The 20,808-nt window shown below is 39.9% G+C and overlaps 1 protein-coding gene across 1 annotated transcript; it reads right to left on the bottom strand.

Annotated features, from left to right (window-relative positions):
• Nucleotides 1–9,237: 9,237 nt before the first annotated feature.
• LOC147485652 (17.8 kDa class I heat shock protein-like) lies at nt 9,238–10,145 on the bottom strand. The gene has a single exon (XM_086573142.1). The coding sequence runs from the start codon at nt 9,891–9,893 to the stop codon at nt 9,423–9,425; it is 471 nt and encodes a 156-aa protein (XP_086429268.1). The 5' UTR covers nt 9,894–10,145; the 3' UTR covers nt 9,238–9,422.
• Between the last annotated feature and the right edge of the window lie 10,663 nt (nt 10,146–20,808).

Genomic DNA, 20,808 nt, shown 5'->3' with positions numbered 1-20,808 from the left:
ATACACCCCCAACCAAATACATAAGAAACTGGAAAACCGGCTACCACCCTTCGTCCTTCAAACCCTCGATTTCGCGATTTCTCTCGACCAAAAACCCACAAAATCAAACTCGCAATTTCTGTTTCAATTCTTTGTTTCCATCAAACTCTCGATTCTTTATCTCGATCTCGATCAAACCCACCCAATTACTGCTCGATCTCGATCTCGATCCCAATTCATCGATCAACTAAACAGTGTTTTACTAAAACCACCATTAGTGAGTTCGGTGAGTATCTGAAACCACCTCAAGCTCTTCTATCAACACCAATTTCAAAGTGAGTTTTTTGCTTTCAAAGTGAGTTTTTTTATGCATTGTAGTTTGTTCATACATTGTAGTTTGAGTGTTCAAGGTGTTTGTTCATACATTGTACATTGTATTTGGTTAAAAACAATGTCGTAGTTTTTTATGCCTTAGTTTCAAAGTGAGTTTGTTCATGCATCGACCAACCAAATACACGTAAACACGCTTTAACACCAATTTTAAAATGCTAAGTTTGTATGAAGTGTACGTAAATTGTATTAAGTTTGTATGAAGTGTTGTGATCTTTGTGCGACATTGTTGCTTGTAATTTGCTAGACTAATTTGACGTTATAGATTGTGTTTCTATTAATATCTTTGTGCGGCATTGTTGGGCGTTAATTGAATCGAGTTAATATTTGTATCGGGTTAATCATTAATTGATGATATATTAGGTGGAAGTTTTTCTTGTGGTTTCCCATTGACGTTAATTGAATGTGTATTATTAAGTACTAGATTATGTGTAATGCTTCCATTTAAGAGTTGAGTTTGAATTTTGAATAGTCTTGGCATTGCTTTCGCTTATTTTGGTATATATGTTGAGAAATGACCTTGTACTAATTTTGAGAGTTAAGTTGAGTTATTGTTCTTTTATCTCAAGACGTTATACTAAGTTCTTTATCTCGAGACGTTATACCAAGGCATGTTTTGTTGGCAATAAGGAATGATAAGGAATTGGGGAAGTTACTTGCTGGTGTAACTATTGCACATGGTGGTGTTTTGCCTAATATTAATCTTATTTTGTTACCAAAGAAGAATGAGAAGGCTGACAAGGTTGAAAAGGCTCCTAAGTCTCCTGGCAAAGGAATTAGGTCACCCAAGAAAGCCTGATGTTGGGGTTTTCTTGTTGTGATGGTGGAAGTTTAGTTTTTATGTAATGTTGGGGTTGTTTTTATGTTTTTAGATTTCTGAATGTGAAAGAAGAGTTTAATATAGTAAGTAGTAGTGGCAGTGTTGTTGTTTAGGACTTAGGTGATGTGGAGTTGAAATGAATGAAAACATCTTGTTTTGTTTCTTCTATGGATTTGTTTCTTGTTGTGTGTATTTGAATCTTACAAATTTGTGCATCTGTGGTTTTTGATATAACAAGAATATAGTCTGGCACACAGAATCAATCAATTTACACATTAGGATCTCATATTTTTGTAAGGGCCCATATTTTTTCTCGAAAGCTTTATAGTTGGACGTCTCAGCTTTTTCTAAGGTCCCTGAGCTTACTATATGTTCTGATTGTTTTCAATTTGAATTAGTTGAATGTGTTATGGATATGCATGTTTTAGACTTTAGTTAGTGAACTTCAAAGTTAATAAACACTTACAAGTTGAATGACTTAGTATTAGAAGTTGTGCATTTGCTTGTTAGTATTAGAAGTTGTGCATTTGCTTGTTAATAAACAATTTGAATTTGTTGAATGTCATATTTTTAACTCCTATTTATTTTGTAGCAATGCCTCGAACAAAGAATGTGAATGTGAAGAATGTAGCAAAAAGTGTTTTCACTGGTGCTAAGAAGTTGTTAGGTGGGGGTAGTAGTACTTCAGGTCGCGATGACCCGCCTGAGAAAAAGAGAGGAAGGGGAACAACCACCTCGGCATCAGTTCATAGAGGGGATCGGAAAGCGGATGATCCCAGTAATGTTGTAAGTGGTGTAGAGTTAGGAACTCAAAAGAGAAGAAAGGAGACAGTTCTGAGTGATGTAGATGTAGATGTAGATGACGATGACATAAATATGGATCGTGGGAAGAGTGTAGTTGTAAGTCATGCTGATAGTGAAGAAGATGAAGAAGAGGGTGTTCATGATCGCGCAGAAGAGGAGAATAGACGAAGAGGAGGAGGGGCGGGGGGATGAGGAGGAGGAGGGAGGATGACGAGGAAGTCCACGAAGTCCACTATATACCATACCTCCAGTGAATATTGTGAGAAAGTCCAGCAATGACTTGGAGTTCCAGAGAGGGGTTTATGGAGGTGGCCCTCGTGTGTCACATATATTGTATGACTATGCGGTACATATGGCTCGTGATATTTGGGAAGGACGGGTAATATTATCATATATTGTCTATTAGTATTTAAATTTTGTATTACGAAACCTTATGCATACATTAATACTGAGTTTTTGTTGTTTTAGGCGGAGCGAGGGGTGTTGAAGTGCCATGGGCACCTAAACAAGTTGGTACGTACAATGGGAAATCGTCGGAGAGTGTTCAGACTGTTCTAATTTTCACGTGGAGCTTCAAAAGACCGACTTATATGCTCTGGTCTTAGGTGTATACAGGCATCAGGATCCTGTGTTGGTCTCTGCGTTTGTGGAGAGGTGACATCCAGAGACCAACACGTTTCATATGTCGTGGGGTGAGATGACAATCACATTGGACGATGTTTCCCAACTTTTAGGAGTTCCGATCAGAGGCAAAGCAGTGACTGGGGACACTGATTTGACCCTGGAACAGACAAAAAGACTCCTCCACAAAGGTCTTGGCATACCCATGGACAAGATAGATGCGGAGATGAAATCCAATAAGTTCACTTCCAAAGTTAGGATGGATTTCTTGCTGAAGCGGTTTGCTGGGAAGGTAACGGATGAAGATTTACGGGATGAAATGGGGTTGTTGTGAAGAAGGCGTCAACCCAAAAAGAGTTGTAGTTTGCTATGAGAGCTTATCTATTATTTTTCTTGGGATGTACCGCCTTCACCGACACGTCTGGAACTGCAGTTCCTGTTTGTTATCTGAGACTGCTTTTGAAATTTGTCGAGATTAGAGACTACGGGTGGGGTGCAGCCTTACTGGCTTACTTGTACAGGGTCTTGGGACTGCCACAAGTGCCAAGGTGAAAGGTGTTTCAGGCTATTTCACTCTCCTACAGGTATTAGTTTTTTTTTTTCTCTTTTCAATGTCAATTTTATCTATCTATTACAATATTAACTGGGTGTCTATATTAATCTAGGCATGGATTTATGAGTACTTTCCGGTGTTCAGGCCATTCCCAAACAAGGACTATCAGTTGAGCATGTCGCATACTCATAAGTACTCAGTTACTCAGTCTTTTTATGCTAGCACAACAAATTTGCATTGAAGCATACCGAGCAATGATTGATAATATAACTTGTACCGATGTAAGCATTTTTGTATGTAAATAGTTTTATTTATTAATTTATATTATTAGTATGTGGTTAATAATTAATTTTTCTCGATCATATGCTATTTGACAGTTGAATGGTATCCCTATCTTTGAAGTCCGAGCTATCTGGCCGATGGATGAAATAGCATTTTTCGAGGGATTTATATGCTTTCTTTATAATGTCGAAGCGATTACAATGTTTCGAGGTTGTCGTCGGTTAGGTCATATGCAGTTTGTACCCTTAGATCCCCAAGACCAAAAGACCTCGGCGCGAACTATTTCGGACGCCGGGTATGATGTGAAATTTAATATTCGTCTTCTTCTTTGGAGTAAATGGCGGAATCACTTGATACAACTTGAACATCGAGGACCCATTCCGTCTTATCCATGGGAGTGTGTTAGTAGATACATGAGTTGAATACGAAAACAATAGTCATATTCGAATGATAAACCGTGATCATCATAATCACTACTCCCTACTGAGTCTTCCATATCATAACCCGGTGAGTTAATACCTTACAACGTTAGTTTTGTTTTTTTTTTTTGTATTTTATAAATGTATATACTAATGTAGTTTTTCGTTTTAATTTTGATAGCACCCTATGGTCGATGAAGTTTCTCTTTGCTCAATCAAGGCCTGCAATTGGGTGGGACTGCGATTCCAGATGATGCATGGAACGAGTTCATGGAGGCATACAATTTGACTCGGTGCAAGTTCATTGGCAGACGATATCGTGAAGGAGCATAGGTGAAAAAGCAGCTTGAGCATTGATCTCAACTCTGGAGTTCTAGTTTAGATTGTTTTTGTTGTAAAGAGTGACGTTGTGATATTTGTACCCAAATACTTGTTTTTGTCGTATGTTATTTCAAAATATTATTTGATGTTATGTGAATTTGGTTTTGATGTTATGCGATTCCATTTTATGTGTTTGTGATTCCATTTTATTTCAAAATACTTGAATTTGATGTTGCGATTCCATTTTATGTGTTTGGTTTTGAATTTGGAAGTGTTAGAATTGTTGGAAGTTGAATATGGAAGTTAAGAAAAAAAGAAATCGAGGTTCGGCAAATTTCAGTCCCAAATGACATGGCCACGCCGTTTGGGACTTAGTCCAAACGGTGTGGCCACACCGGTCAAGAGGCAAAAAAACAAAAGTTTGTGATTTTTCGAAGTTCAAATCCCAAACGACATGGCCACACCGTTGGGGACTTAGTCCAAACGGTGTGGCCATGTCGTTTGGGATTTGAACTTTGAAAAAACTTAGTTCTGTTTTTTTTCGCCTCTTGACCGGTGTGGCCACGTCGTTTGGGACTTGAACTTGGAAAAAACTTAGTTTTGTTTTTTTGCCTCTTGACCGGTGTGGCCAAGTCGTTTGGGATTTGAACTTGGAAAAACATAGAGTTCTGTTTTTTGGCCTCTTGACCGGTGTGGCCAAGTCGTTTGGGACTTAGTCCAAACGGTGTGGCCACACCGGTCAAGAGGTCAAAAAATAGAACTTTATATTTTTTTCCAAGTTCAAATCCCAAAAATCCAAACCATCCAAATCAAACAAACATACATCCATACATCAAATTCGACCAAAGAATACCATCAAATTTAAGAAAATATTATCAAAAACCAAATTACAATTCCGACCACATGAACATTAATTACATAGACTTATTCCTAGTCAACATCTATTATTGGTATTTCGGACCCATCATTAGTGTGCTCGTCTTCCAATACTAAATTGGGAATGTTCAATGCCGTAAATTGCGCTTGTCTTGCTTGTAATGCAGTATCCCAACTATCTGCAATTAAGTGTCGAGCTCTACTCCATCTTCGCATCGGTTTTGGAACCGGACAATCATCAACAAGTTCAACATGGACAAAATGACATCTTTGTACGTAAGCGGTACCCAGCACTTCCTTTACTCTCTCAGGATTTGCTTGGGTTCTCAATGGCAAGATAAGATGGCAGTACATACGAGGACGACATTAAATCTCGAAGCAAATAGATATCCAACAAAGGGCATAGTCATCCACTTATTATAGGGTGCCCAACCACATGCATGAAAAATTGTAGGTTTCACAAAACTAACCTCATTGTGAGTGTACAATGTACAGTATAGGTGGAGGTTGTCATTAAGTTCTTGTAACAACTCATTTCTCATCCACGGCCACTCTTCCTGACTTCTTCCCAGTGCAATGCACATTGCTCTATACCCGCAATTGCCATCACCCACAGGGTCATCCACTTTAATAATATATTTGTGCAGTTCTTCTAGAATATCCAAACCGTAATGTTTCGGCCCCCTCAGGATGCCAATGTCTAACTTTTGAGGTGATTTTTTAGAAGAGTTATTCCGTGGTGTAGTTGTTTTAGGTGGTAAAGGTGATTTTTTAGAAGAGTTCTTCCGTGGTGTGGTTTTTTTGTGGCAAAAAGGTGGTTTTGGAGAAGACTTCTCTGCGGTGGGTTTGGAGTAAGCGTATTTCGATGGTGTGGGTGTTTTATAAGAAGGCTTGGAATTTGGCGTACATTCCGATTGTTGCGACGAGACCCACTCTTCTTCTGCTCACGTTGGGAATGTTCAAAACCAGATGAATCTCGCTTTGAAGAGTTCTCATCCTCGGTTAAGCTTTCTCTTTGCAGCTACCCTTAAAGCCGACCTTTAGTTTTAAGCCTCCTCATGAGGTGGTTCTAGCCATGTACTTTTTCGGCACGGCAATCTCCATAAGTTTCCTAACCATAACCTCTCTCTTTTCTTCGTGAAGCCATTTCATACCTTTTCATAAACATATCCATTGAAGGTCTACAATCGGGACCAACACCCACCGACACACTTGGAAAAATAGGCGAGAGTTTTCCAAAAGGGATTGATAGCACTCAAAGATATGGAACGTTCTTGCTTTTGAAGTTCAATGATTTCGTGAGCACATGGCAATCCATGGTAGTGCGCAAAATAACACCTACAAATGAACTTCGAGAGTCCTTAGCGGCCGCGGCTTACGAGTATCTAGTTCTTCATAAAGCAAGTCCAAACATTTTCTTGAGACCAAGTTTCGAGTTCCGCGAAATAAAGGAATCCGGTGGTGGTCTTTGGGTTACAATCGGACTCTTCTCAAACGTGCCTCTAATCTCGAATTTGGATCTCTAAAATCGGGTAGATCAAGTAAAACATACTTAGAAAATCATGTCCGTTTGTGTTTCCTAGAACACGTTTCACCCGAGCATGAGACCGCCCGACTCTATTGGTCATTGTACTCCCAAAGTGAATGTGTTGATCGTCGACAACATACACGAATCGATCCTTGTAAAGGCAACCAAGTCTCGCGGATAACTAACAAAATTGAGTACTCAACCCTATACTGTTTTTCCAAAGCAGCAATTTTACGGTTGAAGATATCCTCAGTCCTCGATTTCACTACAGTGTTCCACTAGAACTGGCCTTTGTCTACAAATTCTGTGGTGGGAAAAAAATCATTGCATTTCTGAAGGACGCACATAGAGATATGGCATCTACAGAGATGCTTGTGAGCGTCAGGAAACATAATATCAGCGGCACTCATCAAGGCCAAGTCCCTGTCAGACACGATCACAGATGGCCTTTCTTCACCCAGCAAGCCGTTAAACTGACACAAAGCCCACTCATAGTCTATCGTTGTTTCGGACTGAAGCAACACTTGACAGACCGTAAAAGACTTCCAGGTTGAAGTCACCCCCACAAACTGTACAAAAGGCCACCGATACTTATTGGTTTTGTAGGTTACGTCTATGATGAAACTTTTGGAAAAGTCTGAACCATTTTAACACCGTCCGGATGGGCCCATAACAATCCCGTTATCTCATCCGTATTCGTATCCTCTCTCACCTCCTCGAAATAATGGTTTTCTGCTAACAACTCACGCAATCTCTGCATTTGCGAGCGATCGTTCATATCCAATGTCCTCACCTTGTGCCTGGCATTGTAGACTTGACATATGCTAGATAGGTTATCAGGAAACCTATGTCTGATGGACTTCAAAACGTCTTTAGGCTTAACTCCATTTTGAGTCATCTCTGACAAGAACTCGAATTGTGGAACGGTCAGTCGAGTAGCAAATGCATGTCCTTCAAGGGTCTTCGCCAATGGATGGTTATGAACACCATTAAGAACGGCAATTTTCCAACTATCGGCGATTCGCGCGTGGAAAATACATCTTAACTTAAATGGACATCCACATTTCTTGGTTCCCGTATTTCTCTTATTATTAGCCTTCTCTGCTTTTTGTGTGAACGATACACCCGAACTCTACATAAAGCTAAATCCAGCCTTGGTACTTGGTTCTCCGTTAGCGCGTGCGACTTCCCAATTACCACAACCACATTACATTGTTTTCCCGGCGGTTGCCCAACCAATTCGTCATTCGTGTATGAAATACCTAAAGATATGAAAGAAAACAACAATCAATAAACTAATATAATTTCATTTAGAAAATAAAAACAAGTGAAAACAATGTCTACTATGTACCTCTTTTCGTAGTAAATATTTACATTGTATCCATTGAAAGCGGTTGAACATCATCCACGTCATTCGAGTTTCGAGTTCTCGAAACACAATCGGATCCTAAATAAAGAACAGTTGTTAATTGATGTTTGGCTTAAGTACCAAATGCCACAAACACACAGTTTACCACTGTTTGTGTTTTTTTATGTTCAAATTATAAAACAGAACTTCATATCCCAAACGACATGGACACACCGTTTGGATTGAGTCCCAAACGGTGTGGCCACACCAGTAAGTTTTTTTTTTCAAAGTCCAAATCCCAAACGACATGGCCACATCGTTTGGGACTCAGTCCAAACGGTGTGGCCAGACTGTTTGGTGTGCAATACGAACGACCTAGCCAAGTCGTTTAAGCCTTCGAATTTTCTCTATCTTTACACATGAATAATTACTACATGCATAATTACCTTATTCTTATTAAATGCATCATCATCCATTCCTCTATTTTCTTCAGTTTGAACTTGTTTGGGAGGTGCCCAACACAAAACAGCTTTTGGGGCCAATAGCACATTTGTAATAATTGTTTTTTGGAGTGCACTTTGGACAATATGGTCCGGCAGTAACAAACACCTTAAGATATATAAGGTACATATGTAACAAAGCATCTAAAACTCCCCATAGTTCAAACAGAGCAACCAGGACCTCCTGTGATCCAAAGAAGAAAAGGATTCTCAGTTGGCTTGTTCTCAGACTTGACGAAGTAGTAGAAGTACTGAACATCATTAATATCATCTACCCTCACACAATTGAAAATACACCAAAAAAAAAATCCCAAAAAATCCGAAACAATCCCATCAAGAGAATTCCTCCATCGACAAAAACATAAGAACGGTCACCATCTTCCTTAGCCTCTTCATCAGTCACATCTGACCTTCCACTCAAATCCCCATTATCATCACTACTTCGATAAATAGAATCTGTAGATTTTAGTTCTAATTGTGTATTATCTACGGGAGAGGAGTCTATTTCCAATTCGAGGCCCTGCTCCTTCCGTCTAAAGGTTTTGTTTGTAAACCTTTAAGCATATTTTTGCTTAAATGTGCAAAGTCATCTCAATCTACAAAAAATAAGCCCTTAATTAGTTCAATGTGCAAGTCCCCTCCGCTTTTGGAATGCGTATGTCATTTTCGTAAGTCATTCTGATCACATCTCACAAACAACAAACAAATGTTCACATTTTTTTTTGTTCCTTTATTCCAATATAAACAAACAAATGTTAACATCATCACAAACTAACAATGACAAGAGAAAGATCCGTATGGTAATTGATACTTGCAATTTGTTCTCTTAATTAATGTTAAATAACACGCACATACTTTAACACACCATATTAAAACACAAGCCCGAGCAACAATTAGGACATTCACAATACAATTTTATTCAGAGAGAACAGTAAGCAACCATATGTTCCCTTCGCTTTCCACTCTAAACAGCCACCTATCTCAGCCAGAGATATCAATAGCCTTGACATCAGGCTTCTTAACTTCAGCCTTAGGAACAGTAACAGTAAGCACTCCATTCTCCATTGCAGCTTTCACTTCATCAACCTTAGCATTCTCTGGAAGTCTAAATCGCCTCAAGAACTGTCCACTGCTGCGTTCCACTCGATGCCACTTCTCATTCTTTTCTTCCTTCTCTTTGCTTCTTTCTCCACTTACCTTAAGAACTCTCCCTTCTTCAACTTCGACCTTCACTTCTTCCTTTTTAAGTCCTGGAAGATCAGCTTTGAACACATGAGCCTCTGGTGTTTCTTTCCAGTCAATACGAGTGTTCGCGAATTGGGTTGTTTCATTTGAGAACTCAGAACGGAATGGAGAAAGTGGGAAGTCTTGGAATGGATCCCATATGTCAAGAGAGATTGGGTCGAAAATGTTGCTTCTCTGGCCACCGAAGATGCTTGGAATGATCGACATTTTGTGTTTTTGGTTGAAAGAAATTGAAAGATTGGATGATTTGAAAGAATAAGAAGATGTACGAAGTGTAGCGTTTTTTAAGTTGTTGATTTTGGGTTTAAGTGTGGAGAGGCATTTATAGCAGAGGGAAAAGTAGGAATTCCAGCAAAGATTGTTTCTAGATTGGTCGGGACAATTTTGATTTTTCTGGAAGATATAGAAGGGTCTAGGGCCCCGGTTGGTGTGGTCTCATTCTACTGGCTTCTACTGCGTTCTTCACACTTCCACAGCATCTCTAATTTGAGTGGTGCCACATAGGATGCTAAACTTAATTGGAATGTAAAAGTGCGGGAAATAAGCAAACTTACCCCAAATCATGGACCAAAATATCGACTATATATCCAATATATTGCCGATATATATCGATATTTTGGTACACCGATATCGATATTTCCGACATATATCCACCGAATATAGTACTCTTTTTTCCGATATATATTGGAATTTCCGATATAAAGTTTATATCGCCGATATAATCGATATTTACGATATATATCGTTTGACTTTTTGACCATTTTTTAATATAAATCCGATATTTTCAATATATTTCCGATATTTCTGATATTATATTTCCGATATTTCTGATATTTTAAATAGTTTGGACTGATCACCAAAAAAATGGATATATCCGATATATATCAATTTTTTGGGTACACCGATATATTCATCGATATCGATATTTTGAACCTTGCCCCAAATGGTAAAACTTCGGTTTTGAGTCAGTAAACTTCGATCTCTCGGATATCAACCAATGAGAAACAAGCAAATAAGGGGTTGTTTGCAAATTAAATTATTTATAAATCTTCTATATTAAACAGTAGCCCTTCCCAAATTTGTGGAATCTCCCCATATTTTCTCTACCGGTTTCAAAAAAAAACGAAAATAAAAATAATAAAAACCACCACAGTACAAGATACGTCTTCTTCTTCCTAGAAACAAACCAAGTCACCATTAATAAAAATAAAAAATGAAAAAAAAAAATGAAAACTAAATGACTGGACAAAAGTCCTCAGAAAGAATTGTAAACATGTGTTAGTCTAGCTTGATATCATCTTTGCAATCTTTGTCGGTCAATATGATAAGCCAATAAAAAATTTGAGAGTCGGCGGCGGAGAGATCAGAATTAATCAATCGATTTTGCGGTGAGTAAGATTATCCTAAAGGAACTCTAGATCCACAATGTTGTCAGTTACCAACTTGGCAAACTCTATTTAATAGGTGAACAAAGCTGATGACACAGTGAAATTGATTGAGAGAGATAGATCGAGAGGGAGGGAGCAATTAAGGTTTTAATGGTGACATTAAAAGGATTTTGTTTTAAGAGTTTTGTTAAGTGGTGAATTCTTTGAGGTCTCTTGATTTAGTGTTGGCTCAAAAGAGGCCAGTGTAAGTGCTCCTCCTTTTTTTCGCTCTTTCGTAGGGATTTAGAGCATCTCCAATGAGAGGTGTAAACCGTATAGAGTGGAAAATTTTACACTCCAAGTGTCAAAAAAACTCTATCCAATGGGGTGCTAAATCGTAGGTAATTATCTTATCAGTTGATAGATGGGGTGGGGAATTCCCCATCCCGCTATTAGTTGATAAAATAGCCCGGGCAACACTTCAACACACGTCCCAAAGAAGAAGAAAAATCAGACGTCACTTGAAATCACGTCTCAAGCTTATTTAATGGCTTTGCCACGGATCCGGTCCGTCGCTATGGTTTAAGGGAAAATAGAAGTCACGGACGTCACTTCAACACACGTTTCAACATTTATTTAATATCATTGCGACGGGCCAAGTCTGTTACTCTTCTTTATTTTTAAATAAACGACAATTTAAGTCAGTTGCTATCTGTTTTTACACATTTTTTTCCACCTACCATTCGAAGAGCCACAAGATATAAATATAGACCTTATTTACATGGGAGGTAGATAGAGTGTATAATCCTAATGGCACCTATGTGGAGCTTATGTGGAGGTGAATTTTTACACTCTCCATTGGAGATGCCCTTAAAGGGTGTAAATTGTTTAAAGTATAAAATTTACACTCTAAATGTCAAAAACATGTTTCCAATGGGGGTGTAAATCCCAGGTGATAAGGTAATAGTTAATAGAGGGGGTGGAGAATTCCTCATCCAGCTATTAGTTAATAAACATCTCGGGCGTCACTTGAACTCACGTCTGTTTAATTTTTTTTAGAATTGTAATGTTTGTGACGGGTAAAGACCGTCATTTATTAGTTGGCCCAGTTTTAATAAACTACGGATGTTACTCAAAGTGATGTGCGTTTTTTTTTTTTTTTTTGGTTAAACCCTTGCGACAGACTTTGATCGTCGGTTTTTCTCAGTTTTTTAATTTTACAAATTTTTAAACTTTGTTGCATTGGATACCATTTTGGATGTGGAAACTACTAATGTGTAAGAGGGGCCATAAAATCCTAGTGGCACTTATGTGGAGGTGTATATATACACTCTCCATTGGAGATGCCCTTAGTGGGGGTTTTTCTTTTCTATTTTTTTTTAAATATATTATTTGGGGGTTTTTTTTTTGATAAAATCATAAATCATAACATTGGAATATGCCAATATGGGGAGGTAATGATAGTAATTTAAGAATAGAATAAGGAGAATTAAACAAATGCGGATCAGTCTAAAGGTTTTTTTTTTAAACAAATGATAGTAATTTAAGAATAGAATAAGATGTGCAGTGTTTGTAAATAAATAGCCAGCAAAAATCGTTGGTTATATTGAATTAATCAACCAAGTCCGCACCATAGAATCGTCTGAGAACCACTTAGCATACTTCGAATCAATTTCTATAGGTGCTTTCTCTGTGCCCAGCTAGAAGAAAGCCTATCTTTCCATGACCTCCAACAAACAGTTTTATATAGATCAGCCTATCGAACATAGTTCAAGCCATCTAGTAGCTGTGAGGTAATTTTGAGATTCGGATTATCATGAACAGAGTGGAAGGGCTGGACATCTTCACACGTTCCAATCGAAGAAATAGTCGAGATACTAGACACATCATCAGTAGCCATCTCAAAAAAATTAAATTACCTCAACAATAATAAATAGATCTGAGAATCAGATTAACATCTACCACATCTCGGGACTGGAAAACAAGAAACAAACAAAAAAGAAAGTGTGGAAGCTTTGGTTGCGATCAGAACAACATTACGAAACCAGAGAAAGCAACAGCGGCGTGAATCAAATAAAAAAAGATACTGACAATGTGTCTAATATAAAAAAATCAGAGAAAGCGAGGTTGTGGAGCTATTAAATTTGGCTCTGATACCATGTAGAAGCTAATTTAGGAGAAAAATCAAGTGTGTGAGTTTCTTCACATCACTTTCTATTTATTCAAATATAAGAGGAACCCTAGAAGGGCAATAAGATAATTACATGATTAACAAAAAGGAAATAACAATACTATCCCCCTCAAGCTTACAACTATTGCCTACTTGTAAAGAAATCCAATGTCATTATAATGATGAAGACATTGAGGACCTTAATGTTCCACCTTCACAGACTCAAACACAAGCTTATAAAATTTTGGATGATGATAGTTCAAGTGACTTTTCTAGTGAAGGTGTTGATGGTGCAACATTTGATGGTGGTGACAATATGGAAACTCAAGGTTAGGTTGCCCTTCGTCCTTTCACTACTCTTTTGGAAACTCAAGGTCGGGTTGGTCTTACTCTTTTGGAAACTCAAGGTCATGGCTCTTGTCTTGCCCGACATCCAAATTGTTCATTCTCTCGCCCGGTGTTAATTGTTCATTAAATCGTGGTTTGGCCTTTTGAGAGGAATACAACTAGTGTTTTTGGCCTTTTGAGGAGGAATATAGCTATTGGGGTGTTGTGCCATTCTTCTTTTTTTTTTTTTTATGGGAAACATGTGATTATTGAGATATAGCATACATGTTTACGTGAGAGGATTGTTAATTTTGAGAGAGTTGCTTATTTTGGTCATTTTTGTGTTTAGACGTTTAAATTTGAAAGAATAGTTGTTACCATATTTTTTTAATATTGGTTGATGTATTCGTGATATTTTCTCTTACTTTTCACAAAAAAAATTCATTTTTTGTGGTGACCGAAACAATTACTGAAAACGAAATTTAATTCCTTGCTCCTATGGTATTTCCTAACAATATACTAGGATTACAACCTACAAAGCAGGAAAACATTACCCAGAGAAAGTTAGATTTATTTCATCAAATCAGCAGAAATAGAACGATGGGACCTTCCCACTTAAAAATGTCCAGGCTGCTTTCGGACACGCAACACCAGTTACTAGGAGTGTTCGGGGTAAATTTTGAGGCGGAAATTCAGAGAGTAAGGGCATCTCCAATGGGGGGTGTAAACCGTATAGAGTAGAAATTTTACACCCCAAATATAAAAAAAACCTCTCCAATGGGGTGCTAAACCGTAGGTAATAGTGTATTAGCTAATAGAGAGGGTGGGGAATTTTCCCTCTCGCTATTAGTTAATAAAAAGCTCGGACGTCACTTCAACACACGTTTGAAGCTTTATTTTTTAACTCGGACGACACTCCAAGTGACGTCCCAGTTTAAATTAAAGAGGGACGTCACTTGGGTGGCGTCCGAAGTTTAAAATCTATTTTTTTACACTCTTCCATTGGAGAGTATAGAGTGTGGATATTTATGAGCTATACAATACTATACAATTAGAGGTGTAAAATCCTAATAGCACCTACGTGGAGCCTAGGTGGAGGTGTAATTTTACACCCCCATTGGAGATGCCCTAAGGAATGCCTAACAAAGTAAAGGCCACAACTTTAACCTAAACCTTCTTTGGGTCGGTGTAATTGAAATGCAGAAAGAGCAATAACTTATTTAGAGACAATGTATACTCTTAGTACAAACTTGAGCATAAAATTAAAAGGCGGCCGTATATGCTTGGTCAATGATAAAGACATAGCACACACTTATCAAATAACCGGTATCAATTTAGGAGAGGAAAATTCTTGCTCGGGGAGAAACTCGGGTTGTTTACAACAACTTAGCCATAATCTACAATTGACTCTCGAAATATTCATGATCTTGGTTTGAGCATCCGATCTTCATTTCCTCCAAGATGTTGGCATTTTCAAGCAAATATCTCAGTAAAGTCGAGTTCATTTGTCATTTCCTTGGAACTTTTCAATGTTAGTAGTTTTAAGGTGCTTGAATATAGTTTCATCAGTAACTTTAAGGGCTCATGAACTAGTTGCCGGGCCTGTTCAAAATAACAAATACCAACAAAACCCGACAAAATAAAAGTTTTATTTATTTTTTGGCCATGAAGGGAATTGAGAGGGTGACCATTGGGGAGCAAGCCCAATGGCCGGACCGGTTTTCACCGTGAGCTGATAATTGCCAACCTGAATCCACTATTTGAGTTAATTTAAGACAATATTTTATTTTTGCTTTCCCTAATCCAGGTTAGCATTCATTTGTCTTTGGTACCCCTAATCCATAAATCAAGCGGGGAAAACCATTCCAATCTTTGCGAGAAAGTTTAACTCCATTGTGGAGGGATACCAAAAGCCTTGGGTCGGTTTATCAACAAAACTAAAAGTAGAATCTTCTTTGGGGGTTTACACAGGAAAGGAAGGACAACACTATACAAGAACTGAATATGAAGGAAGGGGACTTAGGCATGTTGGGGATTACACCAATACCAATCGGTTCCCCACTACACAGATAACTTGTATTTGAACACACTTCAACTCCAGATAAAATCTAAATACCACAAACTACCTATACTAACATGCCCAACTTCGCTAAAAACAACTGTTAACAACGATAATAATGTAAAGCAAAGAAAAGCAAAACCACAACACAAAGATTTACCGTGGTTCGCCAATGATGCCTACTTCCACAAGAGCCAGTTCTTAATAAAGTAGGAAGAAAGATTACAATCTCTCCTACAGGTCTCTCACCTTACTAGATCACTCTTATCTCTTTTCGGGGGTTGTATCTCTCAGAAGGTTCTCTCTTTTTTTTTAGTCCGGATTCCAATCCTTCCGACTTGTTAGGTTAGGTTTTCCAAAACCTTGATTTTGGTTTTATTCTCCAAAACCAAATTCGCGGTACCGTGTAGCAAGGGCCCACGAACTTTGGCCTGGTAGCGCTCTGGCTGGAAATTCGGCTAAAGACTGGAAGCCGAGCCTTGAGTAAGCCCCTCTATGGCGGCCTTCGCCCTAGTTCTCTTGGAACTCGGCGAAGTCGCTTATCTGGCCTGGCGGCCTCGACATTCTCGATGCGAATTAAGCGTTTACGTCGGCTCTGTTTTCTCTCCTCATGTGGGGATAACTCGACAATCTCCCCCCGAGCGGTGAGGGGCTTCCTCCATGCAATTTCCAAATCAGCGGGGAGGAGTGTCGCGCCATTCCATTCGCAATAGTACAACAAACATCAAACTTACCTTTCGGTAAGACTTTGGTCATCATATCCGACCCGTTCTTGTCGGTATGGATCTTCTCGATACACAAATGCTTGTCTTCGAAAGTACTTCTCTAATCCAATGATAACGCACGTGTATGTGCTTGGATCTAGAATGAAAACTTCGGATTCTTCCTCAAGTGAATGGCGCCTCGATTTCGGTCACGTAGAACTAACTACAAACGTTTTTTAGCCCTAGTTAGGTCGAAGAACCTCTTCATCCATAGCAACTCTTTGCAACACTTTCGGTGGTTGCAATGTACTTTCGGCTTCAGTAGTGGAGAGGGCAACACACTTTTGCAACTTAGATTGCCAAGAAACTGCTCCCCGCAAAAGTAACCCGGATAACCGGAGGTGGACTTCATCGAGTCGACATCACCGCCATGTATGCGCATCGATGTAGCTTTCAAGTAAGGGCTTACTTCCACCAAAGCACAAACATGATTTGGAAGTGCCTTTGAGATATCTCAATATCCACTTAACACCTTCCCAATGTTCTTTACCGGTTTGACAAATCGCTTACAACCCCAACGGCGGCGATATCCGTCTAGTACACACCATGGCATACATCAAAACCGCCCATCATGGATGCATAAGGAATCTTTTCCATCGACTCGCTCATGCTCACCCTTAGGACACATCTCTTTGGTCATGCGAACGGCCACCAAGCGGACAACCGACCGCGCTTTGATCCATGTTGAATCTCTTCAACACCTTTTCCGATGTAGCTTTCTTGAAAAGCCACAACTTCCCACTCTTTCATCACGAAGTGATCCGCGATCCCAAGTATCCGCTTTGCTTGACCCAAATCCTTCATCTCAAAGGACTTACTCAAGTCTTTCTTTAGCTTGGATATCTTGTTGATGTTTGGGCCAACTATCAACATATCATCCACATACTGGCAATAAAGCACAATGAAATCCCCATCCGAAATCTCGAACAAACACACAATGATCGGAAGCGGACTTCTTGTATCCTTGCTTCGCCATAAAGGAATCAAACTTTATGTACCACCGTCTCGGTGCTTGCTTCAACCCATACAAGCTCTTTATCGACTTGCATACTAGGTGCTCCTTTGCCTTTGACCTCAAACCCTCGGTTGGTCCATGTAGACATCTTCTTCAAGGTCTCCATGAAGAAAAGCCGCCTTAACATCTAGCCTTTCAACCTCTAGGTTCATACTTGCGGCCATACCCAATACCACCCGGATAGAAGTCATCTTTACTACGGAGAGAAAAATCTCATCAAAGTCAATCCCTTTCCTTTGGCCGAATCCGCTTCACAACAAGGCGAAGCTTTGTGCCTTGGGTGAGGATTGTTCTCCCTCATGCTTGACTTTGTATATCCACTTATTCTTGAGAACTTTTCTCCCCGCTGGGTTTCTCGACTAACTTCATAAGTGTGATTCTTATGCAAAGAATCCATCTCGTCATGCATGGCCTTCAACCACTTTTCTTTGTGCGTACGCTTCAAGTGCCTCTTGATAGTACATAGGTTCTCCACCATCCGATAGTAGCACGTGCGTATGTGGTGGATACCGGTTGAAGCTATTCTCCTCCTCGTCGGACCTCCTTGCCCCATCTGGCCGGGTGCCTCGGGAGGTTGCACTTCCGCTGCTCGGTGGTGGTTCATGCATCTCATCCGCATCTTCTATACCAATAGGTTCTATCCCATTATGAAAGCAATAGGATTCTCATCATGAGCTTCAAACTCATGGTTCTCTGCATTCTCAATGCTTTCGCACGTTCCACGGTAGGAACTTCGGTTCTCAATCAACAAGATCATTGGTGAAAGCCTCAGCTTCTCACCCCTCCTCAAAGTCTGCTATGGTTTGGTCTTCTAAGAACCAACATCTCGACTTCGATTACCTTCTTGTTAATCGGATCATAGAGTTTGTAACCAAACTTTTCATCTCCATAACCCGTAAAATGCACCGCTTGGCTTTGTCATCAAGCTTGGATCTCTCATCCTTCCGGAATATGCACAAATGCCCTACACCCAAATACCCTCAAGTATCCATAATCAACATCTCTCTGCTGACCATACTCTCTCCGGATAATCACTATTCGGAGGCTTTCTTAGCGGCGACAAGTTGATCACATGCACGGCCAGACGCATTGTTCTTCTACCCAAGAGCTTCTAGGTAGCTTAGAGTGAGATAGCATGCATCTCATCCTCTCTACAATGGTGCGGTTCATTCTCTCTGCTATTCCATTCTTTCTGGGTGTCTTGGGAACGACGCCTCATGACGAATCCCATGACTCGGCAATACTCTTCAAATGGCCCAATGTACTCACCCCCATTATCCGGCGAATACACTTCAACAACTTCCCATCTCTTTCCACCATCTTTGTGGAATTTCTCAAACACGCCCAAGTACTTCATCCTTGGTCTTCGACTATAAGCCCATATCTTTCTTGGCGATCATCAATGAATGTCAAAGTCTGAAAACTCCCCGGTGGGACTTCACTCTCATAGGACCACATAAGTCCTGCGTGTTGCACTAGCTCAAGGACGATTGTCGCTTTCCGTGAGACGGGAATCTTTGGAAAGACACCGTGTTTGCTTTCCTACCAAACGATGAGTACATGTATTTAAATGTGTACCTTTAATGTCCGGCATGGCCTTTTGCTTAGCAAGAACTTCCATCCCTTTTATGCCCATGTGACCGCGGTCTCTTGTGCCACGCTTCGGATGAAGCTTCTTCTTACAGCGTTAAACTCTCGCTTTTACACAAACTAGCCTGTGTTTTTGTAAAGAGAGCAAGTTTTCTTTCCTCCGGCTACTGATGGAACCTCTGCTTTCGGGTTCCATACCCCGTTACCAAACGAGTTTACAAAGCCATCGTCATCTAATTTCCCAAATTAAATTAGGCTTAACCGTATGTCGGGGACATGTCTTACATCCTTGAGTGTCAAGGTGTAGCCGACATTGGTTTCTATATGAACATCTCCAATGCCTATAATCTTGAGACTCCATCATTACCCATCCTTACTTCACCATATTCACCACGGTAGGTAGTGAAGAATCCCCGTCGCGATTGTGGCGTGATAGGATGCTCCTCAGATCTATCACCCACTCGTATCGACATGAGGTACTAAGACGGACACACACCACAATCGACCTGATTCCCACTAGGTCGCCGACTAGTCGCGGTAGTATTCTCTGCACAGTGTTTCCGTTCCTCGCACCATGTCTTCATGTACCGCGGTTATTCTTCTCATCCCTCTTCGATTGTTACTCGCGACTCATATCCGAAGTGGCCTTTTGTGGCACAATAGTAACATTGCCTCTCTCTTGCCTTTAGGAGTTCTAGCTTCACCCCTAGATTTATTTCGTCATCACCTCTAGAACGAGATGGTTTTACGTTTCGACCTCTCCCCGTTTCTGCGTGAAAAGGATCTCCGAGTGAGAAGAGCTGCTTCTTGCACTCCTTCTAGTCTCCTCATTCAACAAAGACGTGGTAGCCATCTCCATGGTAACAATTCCATCCTTAGGTCGCTCCATGTAGAAACCGCTAATGTCTCCCAACTTTCGGGTAGAGAGCCTAATAGAAACAAAGCCTCAACTTCGTCTCCCAAATTGATCTTCATCAAATGCATCGATTGATGATATTCTCGTACTTCATTAAGATGCTTTCGGACATTGAAGAACCTTCTTGGTACTTCGTGGTGCGCAAACTTCTTAACGACTAGCACTTTGTTTCCACCCGACTTCCTCTCATAAAGGTCTTGAGTTTCTTCCATAGGACGGGGCGTCAGTCTCTCTTGGGCACATGGTGAAAGACACCGCCGTCAATCCATTTGTCGAATGTATCCAATCGGCTTTACGTCAAGCTTTTTTCCACTCGGCCTCATCGATTTTTCCGGTTTTACTCCCTCATTCTCAATGGGAAGTGCCAAGTCCTTGCGATATAGCAAGTCTTCCATCTTGGCTTTCCGGATGGTGTAGTTCTTCCTATTCGGACTCATCATACGAGTGTTCACGGAATGGTCCATCTCTACAAGTTATTTAACCTCAAATCTTCTCTCGAATTTCGTCAAACACCTTCCGACCAAGATTCGGATAACACCTAGGCTATTCTAACCAAGGCTCGATACCACTTATTGGGGATTACACCAATACCAATCGGTTCCCCACTACACGGATAACTTGTATTTGAACACACTTCAACTCGGATAAAATCTAAATACCACAAACTACCTATACTAACATGCCCAACTCATTTAAACAACCGTTAACAATGGATAATAATGTAAAAGCGAAGAAAAAGCAAACCACAACACAAAGATTTACCGTGGTTCGCCAATGATGCCTACTTCCACAAGAGCCCGTTCTTAATAAAGTAGGAAGGAAGATTACAATCTCTCCTTACGATCTCTCACCTTACTAGATCACTCTTATCTCTTTCTGTGGTCAGATCTCTCAGAAGGTTCTCTCTTTTGTTT

This window comes from Coptis chinensis, chromosome 7 (genome assembly GCF_015680905.1).
Source record: "Coptis chinensis isolate HL-2020 chromosome 7, ASM1568090v1, whole genome shotgun sequence".
NCBI lineage: Eukaryota > Viridiplantae > Streptophyta > Magnoliopsida > Ranunculales > Ranunculaceae > Coptis > Coptis chinensis.
This window is presented reverse-complemented; position numbering and strand designations above follow the sequence as displayed.